Source organism: Capricornis sumatraensis, chromosome 4, assembly GCF_032405125.1.
Source record: "Capricornis sumatraensis isolate serow.1 chromosome 4, serow.2, whole genome shotgun sequence".
NCBI lineage: Eukaryota > Metazoa > Chordata > Mammalia > Artiodactyla > Bovidae > Capricornis > Capricornis sumatraensis.
Window position 1 is genome coordinate 55,683,472 of NC_091072.1, and position 12,379 is coordinate 55,695,850.

The 12,379-nt window shown below is 35.4% G+C and overlaps 2 protein-coding genes across 11 annotated transcripts in view; one reads left to right on the forward strand and one right to left on the reverse strand.

The window, feature by feature from the left end:
- ACSS3 (acyl-CoA synthetase short chain family member 3) overlaps positions 1 to 5,550 on the forward strand; it is a 168,274-nt gene extending 162,724 nt beyond the window's left edge. The window contains exons 16-17 of one of the 3 annotated variants that reach the window (XM_068972185.1): positions 965 to 1,071; positions 2,856 to 3,157. In XM_068972185.1, coding sequence (XP_068828286.1) covers positions 965 to 1,033 — 69 coding nt within the window. In that variant the 3' untranslated portion in view covers positions 1,034 to 1,071; positions 2,856 to 3,157. Of the gene's footprint in view, positions 1 to 964; positions 3,158 to 5,477 lie in introns of those variants that run through there. The other 2 variants (XM_068972184.1, XM_068972186.1) reach the window with 2 other exon arrangements.
- PPFIA2 (PTPRF interacting protein alpha 2) overlaps positions 5,273 to 12,379 on the reverse strand; it is a 506,769-nt gene continuing 499,662 nt past the window's right edge. For 6 of the 8 annotated variants that reach the window (XM_068972176.1, XM_068972175.1, XM_068972174.1 and 3 more), the window contains 4 exons: positions 12,037 to 12,212; positions 10,867 to 10,935; positions 8,789 to 8,948; positions 7,538 to 7,596 (listed from right to left, as the gene is read on the reverse strand). In XM_068972176.1, coding sequence (XP_068828277.1) covers positions 7,538 to 7,596; positions 8,789 to 8,948; positions 10,867 to 10,935; positions 12,037 to 12,212 — 464 coding nt within the window. Of the gene's footprint in view, positions 5,302 to 7,537; positions 7,597 to 8,788; positions 8,949 to 10,866; positions 10,936 to 12,036; positions 12,213 to 12,379 lie in introns of those variants that run through there. The other 2 variants (XM_068972181.1, XM_068972177.1) reach the window with 1 other exon arrangement.

Here is a 12,379-nt window from a genome sequence, read left to right on the forward strand (position 1 = left end):
TCATATTCTTTGATTATAAGAACCAGTACATGAAATATTTAGTTTTTTTAATTTAAAAATTTTTTAAATTTTTAATTTTTTAAATAAAAATATTTAAAATATTTTTCTTATTTAATAAAATATTATGAATATGTCAGTTAATTTCAAACAAATTGTAGAAACTCAGTCTTATTAAATTAAGGATAAATTTTGCTTCATCGCAGTCAATAGTGACTGTTAGTGAGAAAGCAAACACTTGAGACTGGCTATAGATATTTTAACAGTTCTAATTTGATATATATGCTCATTATCTTACCTGCTTTGAGTGAAAATTATTTTAGGGTATTTAAGCTGATTCAAGCATATGCATTCTTTTAATTTGTGTGCACATTATATATGCATATTATACATAATTTTAATCATAAAAATCTTGTAAAAAGTGATACAGCAATAAAGAGTGGTTGTATGGGCAAAGCAACAACAACAAAAAAATCTTTCTATGGAGGCTCATTGAAAGACCGATAAAAAAAAGTACCATTTAGGACTGACAACAGACATGACTGAGCGAGGAAGTGCAGTGCATTTGGACTGATCGCTTTGCCAACTGAACCGTTTATTTTACTGTTAAAATGTTAATCGCTCAGTCATGCAGACTGTTTACCACCGCATGGACTGTAGCCCGCCAGGCTCCTCTGTCCATGGGATTCTCCAGGCAGGAATACTTGAGTGGGTTACCATTCCCTTCTTCAGGGGATCTTCCTGACCCAGGGATTGAACCCAGGTTTCCTGCTTTGCAGGCAGATTCTTTACTGTCTAAGCCACCAGGGAAGCCATTTTAAAACATTAAGTTCAAGTTTGCTATTTTTGAACCTTTCCATATGTATATGATAGTAGGGAATACAAAACTGCATTGAACTGCTTAATTGTATAGAGAGTGGAAGGGGTTCATGAAAGCACCTTCATCGGACTCTAATCTTCTTTCCAGGTATCTCCTACAATTGAAGATCCTGGAATTTTTGAACACATAGAAGTCATGCTGAAGCAGGCATCATGACTTTTTTTCTTGTTTTTTGAGTCCCTTTTCTAACTGGAGTAAGTTTTTAGAATTACTTCCTAGAAATAAATATCAAAATAGAAATAATATGCAAACTGAAATGTAAATTGTAGGGCTTAGTCTAAAAAAATGTACTCGAAGACTAATAAGACCCGTGCCTTCTGTTTGATTAGCCCAATTAGTACTGTTACCAGTTGCCTGTATCATGCTCATTATTAGATAGATATTCCAGAACTTCCATTGAAGAAAAATATATCTAATGTGTGATTTTTATAAATTGTAACCCCTACCCCCACCAAAAAAATGACACTAATATCAAGCCACTTCCTGAAATTAGGACTCTGCAGCTTTGATCCAAGACCTAAAACTCAAGTTAAAGTCAGAAAACAGTTATTATTTTCTTACAGAAGTTCTGAATGTCTTTGAATATTCTTGAGATGCCCACAGACTTGGTTATTTTAAATGGAATGGGTGAAATGGGAAGTTTCAGATCATCATTGAGACATGATTTTCTAGGCAGGAGAAATTGTCTCCTCACACATCCTGACGGAACACTGGGTACAAAGGTCCAGCTCCCTCCAGTTCTGTGTCACTGAGTCAAGGGCAGTCACAGGCCAGGTAGAGAGCACAGAGTTAATCCAAACTCTGTCATGCAGATGAGGCCTCTTTGCAGCCCCTCTTACTGTTTCAGGTTCAGAGTTGACTATATACTTTGTAATGATCTCAACTTCTTTTGGAAAAAAGGAAATGATATAGAAATGGGTAAACTGTCAAGGAAAGCTCTTAAGGAAGAAATGTAAAATCTTTTACATTTTATATATGCTAAAGATCAGGAGGAGTTTTAAGAGAAACCAAAATTCCAGATTTTATGGGAAATCTCTAATTTTAAAATAACTCACTGAAATCCAAAGCACGTCTTTCTATTTAAACTTGTGTAAAATTATTGAGCATTAACAAATAACTAGAAATGAGTCTTTGTGCCAGTTAACCAGAGTATATACAGATAATTAGACATTTGGTTTACTTAGGGTTCTACATGGTATCAGTTATTAAAGAATACATTCAAACTAAAAAAAAAAAAAATGCCATACCTATTGAGTCTTTGATGGTTCTCAAAGTATTCCTCAATCTTTCAGTCTATCAGTAACTTTATTTTAGGAGCAATTGTCCTAACATCAAAGTCCGGTAACACATGAAGAAATATATATGAGAGATAATAGATGAGCTTATTTACTTGTTTGTTCCATAAAAATTGCTAACATTGTATGAAGACATCCTGAAAATGTTAGGATTCTTGGGATCGTAGACTATAAAACAAATGGCTTCTCAAAGTAAATTGTTATTTGCTAAAATTGACTTTTTGATTGTTACACCTGAAAACAGTTCATCTAATTGTTCCCTTTATTTTAGAAGCCTGAGTTAAACTGATTAGATATATATTCAATTTATAATTTGAAGCTGTTAAGTTCCTTAAACTGTCTCTTCTCTTTGGTACATTTTATCTATTATCACAACTGTAATCTTAACAAATAATACAATTTTAATGTCTTAGCATTAAGATGTATTGCCGTGTTTTTCATATAAAATTCAGTTAATTTGAAATGGCACATTCTTTAGCAGTTCATTTGTGAGGCATAAGCTCAGGCAGATCCAAGAATTGTGTAAAGATCGTCTTTGATCCTCTTGCACATTTTTCCTGGAGAAGACACTTCAGCAAGCAGGCTTGAGTTATTTTCCTGCTGAGTGGGACTGGGAAACAGTGACAAGATGGGGCAAGTAATGTTTTCTTGTAGCTGGTTGAGGAAATTGATCTCCTTTGCAGGGTCAGAGAAAGTACTGTTATTCTCACAAGACTGAATGTGGGGCAAGAAAGATACAGTCAAGTTATCAGATTGCTTAAATTTTGAAGGAAAAGAAGGAATTTTCTATCCTAATACTGACTATAAGGTACTTTCACGCGATAGTATTTAAAATACTTTGAATTAAATGTGTCTTTAAAAATAACAGTAATAATGTTACTAAAAATGTAATTTGCTGAAATAAATTCTGTATGATCTTTTGTCATTTCATAGAATTTTTTTACTGTAAAGTATTAGAAAAATTAAAATGTAAATATTTTAAAATCTATAGAAAAGTGTTTGCCAATGAATGAAGCTCGTTTGCTTTTTAAAATGTACTAAGTATATATAAATGAGAACTGTTTTACATTTAAGAAGCAGTTTTATTTATAGGAAATTATACTTGTAAAAGTTCCAATTATTAAAAATATAAAAATTCATGATGATGGTGGTTAAAAGCAAGAAAACCAAGGTTCTAAGTTTAATCAGTTAATTGGGCTTTAGAATCTGACAAAAATGACCTATACACTGAAGAATATTTTATGGGTTTTGAGGTAAGTAACTGGATCTCGATTCATGGGGTCACAAGTAGTCGGACATGACTGAGCGACTGAAATGAACTGAACTGAATGGATCTCTTATATCTCTGTATGTTAGAGTCTATTCTAAATGATTAATATGTCTTGCTAGGTGATCTCTAAAGGGGAAAAACACAATTAAGTCAGGCATAACAATAGATACAAGTCTAGCTATTATGACACCATAATTTCTGTGTTAAACTTCATTTCTGTAAATCAAGATCCCCATATTCAGATGAACTGAAAAAGCTCTTACCCGGTGTTTTCCAATCAAGCAGCATTTTTAGAAAATTTAAAATCACTTTCATAAGCAAGCTTAGTGCACCCTCTTGTGGCAGCCTCACTTTTGCAGATAAATATTAGATTGAGGATCACTAAAAAGAATGATTTTCATTATAGTTTGAGTAAAATCTTTATATGTGACTAGAAAATAAAGCTTAAACAGAGAACTGGAAGTATTTTTTTTTTTATTGATAATGGAGAGGTTTTCTGTTACCATTACCTTTTGACTGAGTCTGTTAAACAAAAATCGACATCCAAACAAATGTAATGTACGTGCAAACATAGCAAATTAAATACAAAAAAAAAAAAGAATTACTAATGACAGGTCTTGCTGTTAATAAGATCAAGCAGCAGAAAATCAGCAGTTAGATAAATGAGATTATTAAACAGATTTTACTTTGAAATCTCCCATATAAACAAAGAATAAACAACAGTTAACATCACCAAATAAAGCCACAGGGAAGAGATTACTCTTCTATACTTTTATACACTATATATGTTAATCATTCTGTCTTTCAGTTATTTCCTCTGATAAGACTGACTTCAGGGAAGTCCCAACAAGGCCTTCTGGGCTAAAAGCTTATAACATTAGACATGCGTCTGGCTAATGCCCTGTTACATTGACAGAAAGGAAGGGTTTCTGGGGATTTCTGTGTTTTTCCAGTGGAGATGACCTCAGACTCTGCAGTGGTTGATAGTCACTGAACAGTGCTGCTGCTGGCTGGCCGTGCAGGGTATTTGGATGAACGTGGGGTTCTTAGTAAAGAAGTTTTTTGTTCCTTGGTCCACAGGTAACAAGAGAAGATAATATTTTTTCTTTATAAATTTTTTTTTTTTAAATAATTGCTTTGACTCTTGTAAACAGTTTGGCTTTGTTTTGTATTGAAAAGGAGATCGAGCCATCACAGTGCTATTTCTAAAGATATAGGACATCCCTGATTGCCTTTAAAGGTCTATTTTTGGCTCCAGTTCCAGGTTAAATCATTCTTTTTTACATGATCAGAGGCAGGTTTTCAGCTTTAAGGATTGACAGACTTGAAGGAGAACTATGTGGAAGCATGAAGCACGCTTCCAGGAAACATACCGATTTGACTGTTACAATTCAAAAACTGTAAAAATGGTGGAATGGTAGAATACAAACAGTACTTGGAATTGTCAAATGTTTGCACTCAAGACTCCATGAACCATATATTTTATTTTTTAAAAAACCATATTTATATCCATTTACATAAGACTTACACATTTAAAAAGAAATACATACACAGTAATACATAAAGGCCTAGTATATTACAATAAAACATGGGAAAACAAGTGGCTCCATTTCATAAAAGCATCTGTTGTACAGAATTTATGATGTGGATGATACCTGTTATTCAAATGACTTAAGCATTTTCTTACAATTGTAGTAAACTAATCAAACTTAATATCTGACTCCCCCCAAAATCACATTTCAGTTAGTGAACCATTACTTGTGGTTATTTCCTTAGAATTCGGTCTTCACAAAGGTTTCCACGGCTTGTCTTCTTAGATGGTAGTGCACTTTAGGTAGAGTAGACTGAAAAGACGACATCTAAAATGTGTAATGGACAACATTAGTTTACGGAAAGACCCCAGACTGGAAACTCTCCCTCTCCTATTCCTGGTGCACTTCCATGCATCTTGCCCACATTTGTCCTAGGAGATAATGAGTAGGGGATTATCTTGGGACTATGTAATTAATATTTGCTCCTCTCTAATTTTGTGCAGGCAAGCTTCAAAAATAAGATTTGCTCAACTTCACGGAAAGTATGCCAGTAATACAAGCAAAGGTATTCAGAGAAAATGTCAGCAGTCCTTTTTGAAAAATGTACGGCTTGCTCATTAATACACTGAGCTGACCTATTCCATGGAATAGATCTGTTTTCTAACTTCTATATGCTCTTTAAAAGATACCGTTGTGTAATAGTGACAAAAACATAGTGATAATCAGGAACATAAAGAATCTGGGTCAGTGATGTCTCATCACAGATTCTTTCCAGTCATAATAAGGAAAAGATCACAATTACTATCCCCACACAAGAAAAATATTAACATTGGATTGGCCAAAAATTCATTCAGGTTTTTCCATCCACAAGGTTTTACAGGGGCTTCTTATCCCTGGGTCACTACAGTTCCCCTGGAGTAGGGGAAAATGACAGCCTGCTCCAGTGTCCTTGCCTGGAAAATTCCATGGACAGAGGAGCCTGGAAGGTTACAGTCTATGGAACCACAAAGAGTTGGACGTGACTGAGTGCACGCAGACATACACATGTATACATAAGATCTTATGGAAAAAGCAGAATGAACTTTTTGGCCAACCCAATATGTTCTGAATTATGTTAATGACAAAAATGCTAATAGTTCCTCAAAATAGAAATTGGTTGACCCAGAGTAATTTACTGGAAATAAATATGTTTATCCCATTTAATGGTGAAAGCTAGGAAATATGAACTAGAATGCCATGCACAAAATACAGACTGCAAATAGTTAAAGAGTAGCTCTACCCATCAGTTAAGAGCTAAGAAGCAGGCAGTACTCAGTATATTAAATAATCATTTGTGAATTAGTGATGTATTCAGCTCCTGGTAAATTGTTATATTATGTGTAGAAACTATTAAAAGTGGTATTTTGGAAAACCTCTCATTTAGCCAAATTATTAATTGGATACTGTCATTAAATTTTTAATGTTAGGGTTTTACATTCTGAAATTAAATCTCTTTATCTGAAAGCTTTTGTTTTATCATCAGCAGCTTCAAATAGTGACCCAAATAAGGCAGCGTACCAGCTCCTATATTAGGCCCCAGAGACCATCAGTAAACCGCGTGGAGCTTTTAGTTCAAGGCAATGAATAAACAGCACAAGATGAGCTGTTCCTCTCCCCATCTCTATGCACGCATTTGTTTCTAAATATTGCCCTAAAAAACATTTTTCCAAAATATCGATCCATTGTCCATGGTAGACTATTTTAGTAGAGTTGTAGGTTAAAAAAAATGTCCTTGACATTTACATTCTAGGAAAACTTTTTGCTAAAGACTGTTCTTTAATAAAATTTTGGAAGTAGGTTCCATCAACTAGTATTTCTCCAAGTACAAATATCTTAGTGATTATACAGCATGGTTTTCTATTCTGTCCACCATTGCTATAAAGTTATTTCACTTTGTCCCTATGCTGTACATCTGAGATACTTAAAATTCCTATGTATTTCAACAGATATAAATCATATTGATGAAAAAAACATACCAGACGTTCAATTTTTCTCAGTTATAGTTTTGTTCTTTTTAATATGAAATCACCTCCAAGTCATTTGCCTGTTTCTGATACTGTTTTGACTCTGGACACCTACAAGAATAACTGTTTGTCTATTTCAGCTTCCCCTATATAAAGTATTCACTTAATAGTGTCTTATTGTATAAATGCCAGACTCTCATCAATCAAATGCTATGTGCATCAACATAAAATGCTCCTTAAAAGTAGAAGCCAGGGTGGTAGCAATGCATTGATGTGAAATAAGATAGTGACAGGCCTCCAAGAGACAGACCTTAAACCATAGCAGACAGACAGTGATAGAAAATCCTAGATTAAGAGTTACATTATGAAGAGGGCTTTATACTCTCTAGAAATTCAAAGGGGTTATTATTTTCACTTCTGTGCTGCTAGGCCATACCAGAGAGTATCGTGTATATTCACTAGTCTATGTAGGTTCCATTTTTCTTTTTTGGCGGTTTGTTTTTTGTCAGCCAACGAAAACTACTCACAGCAAGTCAGTGCTGCCTCCTTTGAGTGGCTTGTCAACATGAGTATGTGCGAACAGTGGAGTTGTCTAACCTCTGCAGTCTTGATGAAGCAACTGCAAACGGAGAAAAGGGCTTTAGAGGGACTCAGGTGATGGAGTACAAAATTTCAGATGAGAAAGGTTTACTTTCCCTGCATAAAGGGATCTGGACATATTAATAGATCTTTCTCTCAGACAGAAGCCACTCATATTCCTTTTCTTAAGACCAAGCTGCTAATGAAAATGTATTCCAGTGTGATTCAACTGAGCTTTCAAGTTGTGTATTCCTCCTAAGATGAAGTCTGTTAATAGGAACAGTTCCCTTGGGTGCTCCTGTTTTTAAAGCAAAGATTGCTCTTGGAGAATTCAGTACGATGGATTTTCTTCCCCTCCGACAGTGAAAAGCTTCTACACTCATTTTGATCATCTTAACTTCCTCATGAATTTTGATACTGTATCTGTAATAGTAACACGTTAGAAGAAATGTAGACCAAAGTCAACAGCTTACGCTAGAACTAATTTTAAGGGCCATGATAGCTCCCGTCTTAAAAAGAAATAGTGGTTTATAGGTGGTTCTCTCAGTAAAAGAGAGTGGGACTTTTTCGTTCAGTGCCTACCAAACAGACAAAACTTTGTGACTACAATTTCAGGGCTGTCTCTCTCCTCCAGAATGGCTGTTTCCCTTTGTGAAATATATAACACAAGTCTAATGTCCACAGAAGGAAATACTAATTGGGAAATTACTGTCGGTTTTGTGTTTGTTTAATTCTCTTCTCATGGTTGTGCTTGTTTATTTAAGGCCTTCTGCCTTGGTCAGAGATGAAAATATCTGATGAGTCCAAGTTTTTAAGATGAAATATAAAACTTTGCAATATTCAAGCATGTAGGGCAACAGTGGATTTCATTTCCATTTATTAAGGATAGTAAGTCCAAATCCAAACTCTAAGCAAATTATTTACTTGGTGAATAGAAGAGTAAAGAAACACAAATCATGCAGATGTTTTTCTTCCTAGATGTGGACATTAGCCAAAATTGTCCTTTTTAGGATTTAATTTTAAATTATTTTTTAAATGTGAATAAAGTGCTGTGAGTTCATGCATTAGCAATTCACAAAGGAGAATAGTCTGATGAAAGCAAAGCAAACTTCAAGCAAAGCAAAGCAACTTAAGGAAAGAGTCAATTTCAGAAAGCTGTGCGAGATCAGAGAATGATAGCACTTGCTAAGCAAGCGTTTTACTTTATAAGCACAAATGCAAAACCACTGTACCATCCGTTGCCATTTTCCTCGACTGCCCAGACGTCGTAGTTAACCTGAATCCAGCCGGCAGTGTTTCTGAGGACCCGGGCATCATGCTGATTCCATGTACTTCACGGGGAGGAAACTGCCTTCTCCAGGTTGACCCACGCCTGAAATTCTTGTCCTCACTCTGCCAGTACAGAGTTATAATTTGATGTAATGAAAACAAGTACACTAGTCCAGGTGCTTTAAACCATGTGCTTAGAAACATGTAACAGAAAGTTAATGAGAACGATAAGCAACAACATCATAGAACAAGGTTTCCATGAGAGGATAGTGAAAGATATGCTCTCTAATCTCCATTGAGGATATGCTCTCAGTGGCATCTACAGAAGCCCATGAGATTATTTCAGTGGGATATGAATAATCAGTCTCTCTCAGAAACAAGTCTGTTCTGTCTCTAGCTAAGTTATTTAGATATTTTTGTTCACATTCAAAGAAGAAAACCAAAATCAAGCACAGCAACAAGCAAAACACTAAAACAAGAGACGAGGGTTTCGATGATAAAGTCACGTGCTGCTCTTAATAAGAAGAAGGGGCAGCATATTTGAAAGGCAGATAGTCATGTTCCATTTGGGCTTTTCAGCTTGTCCATTATTTTCAAGAAGCAACACTAGAACCCACATAGGCGTGTACCTCGGCCTAGACCTCTGCTTCAGGTCAGTCTGTGTTTTAGAATCTAACACTATGACAGATATTTAACAGTTTTTTATTAAAATTCCTTTTCTAACTTTTAAGTAAGGATAATTATATTTAAAAGTGTATGGGTTTATGTAGACTATCTTTTTGTTTCAACAATTAAGAATAAAGATTTAAAGCAGATACAAACTATTTTGTACAAAATATATCAACAGCAAGGCCCTACTGTATAGCACAGGAAACTATATACAATATCCTATAATAAACCATAATGGAAAATAATATGAAAAGAATAGATATAGAACTGAATCACTTCATTATACACCAGAAACCACAAGATTGTAGATTAGCTATACTTAAATAATTTTTTTAAAAGAATAAGGATTGAAAAGATTATCCAACAAATTATAAAATTAAGGTCAGTTAAATATCAGCTGGTTTTTAAAAATAGTAACTATTATCCTAACTTGACAGGAGTAAGAATTTTAGGAAGCTAGCTGAGGTTCACACCATAGAACTTATCTACCCCTAACCTCCTCCACAAAGGACAGCTTGAGTTTTATAAAACCAAGGTCATGTTCCCTGCCCATCTGAATGTGGTATTACTGTGCCATTTTAAGAACTGCTGGGTTCACTCACAAAACTATTGTAATCAGCTTCTCTTACAGCCTAGAAACACCTGCATTTTGCAACACATAATTCTGCATCTCTGTATTTTCCACCTCATACTCAGCTTTTCCTCCCCATTTCTTCCAGAAAGATCCCTGAAAACCTCAAAAGGACTGTTACAATCCACAGTTCATCAGTGAACAGAGTGTGATAAAGGCCCTTGTATTCCTTCATCTCAGGAGGCTACTTACCTGTTTACTATTTTCAAATCGTTTAAGCATGCATATATGATGCGTAGAGATTCTGATACTCAATATAGCTTTCAATTCCTATGACTGTTAAAATGTTACACATACGTTTTAAGGAAAACACAATAACGATATCTAAAATAAAGCTTCCCATTTATTGAAAGCAAGTTTTCTGTTTCTTTAAATATCCTAAAATTTCCTGTGAAGATAAACTGGTATTTAGAAATAAGCACATTCCTTACTAAAAAGCTGAGTTTATCACGACTAGTGTTACCACTACTTAAAATTTAAAAAATGTTGCTCAACGGTATTTTGCTGTTACAACTCATGTAAAATGGCTGATTCTGAATTATTTCTTACTGTCTCTAACTGCTGATATGATAATACTCATGAATTCATAAAGTTCTTTTCCAAATCAAATGAATAACAAATATGTAAGTGGAGGAAATTCTAGACTGCGTCTATACAAGCATCTGGTTAAGTTGAGCAGTAGTCCTTGAAAGCCATTTTGCTTGCACTAAGGCCCCTTTTGAGCGACAGACAAGGACTTACTTCATCCAGCCGCCGTTCGGTTCCCAGAGCCAGGAGGTTATTGTATTCCCTTTCGAGAATCTGCCTTGCCTGTTGACATCCAATTACAGTTACCATCACTGAAGTTACATTTTATTTGAAAAAATCATAGCGATTCTATTTACCTCCGAAAATGTCCTAATACCTTGTTTTATTTATAAGGGTCTTTTTTTTTTTTTTTTTGTCCTCCATATATAAGCCACTGTAAATTTTAACTATAAACACAAGGAAGGACAATTTTCTTTAGTCTGCAGACAGCAGACATATAGCCTCACATAAACATCTGAGGTAAAGGGGTTTGACCTCACTTATTACTTTTTCTAATAGAGTCCTTGATGTAAACTTTGAAATATGTAAAAATGAATTGGAAAGTAAAGTTAGACTGCCGTACTTTTATCAAATCTATGCAGTTCTCAAATATAGTTCTCAAATCTGACCAAGGATCATCACTCGGGGAAACTAGATAATTAGGATTTCTGTGTCCTCTCTCTTGATATCTGATTTCTTAGGCCTGTGATGTAGATTGCAAGATCTTCTTTTAAATTTTTAAGGAGCTCCCGTGATTCAAATAATTACCCAGACTTGGGAATCAATGGCAAAAAGCAAAGCCGCTGTCTATCTAATTCAGACATCTGAATAGAAATGACTGGCCCACAGAGAGGCAGAGCCTAAAGGCCATCTGTCAGGGACACTGCTTGGGGGAATCTGGCATTCAGGTGGGAGGGTGGACCACGTAACTTCTAAATCCTGTGCTGCTTCATTTTATGATTTTGTTTCGGCTAGAAATCCAGTAGCTTAAAATTAAAGCCCCAGTGACATACTTCAAAGGTTGAGCTAACGCCCATTAAGAATCATGAATACACAGCCAACTTTTGTTTTTTTTCCTAAAAGTTTACTTTGTCCTTATATACAGCTTCCGTGGTGGCTCAGCTGGTAAAGAATCCGCCTGCAGTGCGGGAGACTTAGGTTCGATCCCTAGATTGGGAAGATTCCCTGGAGAAGGGAACGGCTACCCACTCCATTATTCTGGCCTGGAGAATTCCATGGACTGTATAGTCCATGGGGTCGCAAAGAGTTGGATATGATAGAGTGCCATTCACTCTCACTTATATAAGCTAGGACACAGCACAACTACTGCACAGAGGGGCTTGCCTGGGTGTTCTGTGTTGGAATCTGTAGTAATAAAGCTAAGCTGCTGTAGTCAAAGTTCTCATCCAGGGCTATAAGTGAGCCGTGCACACCACTTTCAAGAATATTATTTGCATATTCTCGAAGTCCAATTGCTTGTATCCAGCGAATAACACGATCATTGCTCCACACCAACACATCTAGGAAAAGAGGTGCAATATTTTAGGCTTCGGTATTTTGCATAATAAATAAAAAAACTGCTAACTAAAATGAGCCAAGGGTATCTGGCCAGATCATCATTTATGCTGACTTCTTTATCTACTTCCTAAGGCACCTGGGCACCCTTGTGTTACATGTATTTACTGTT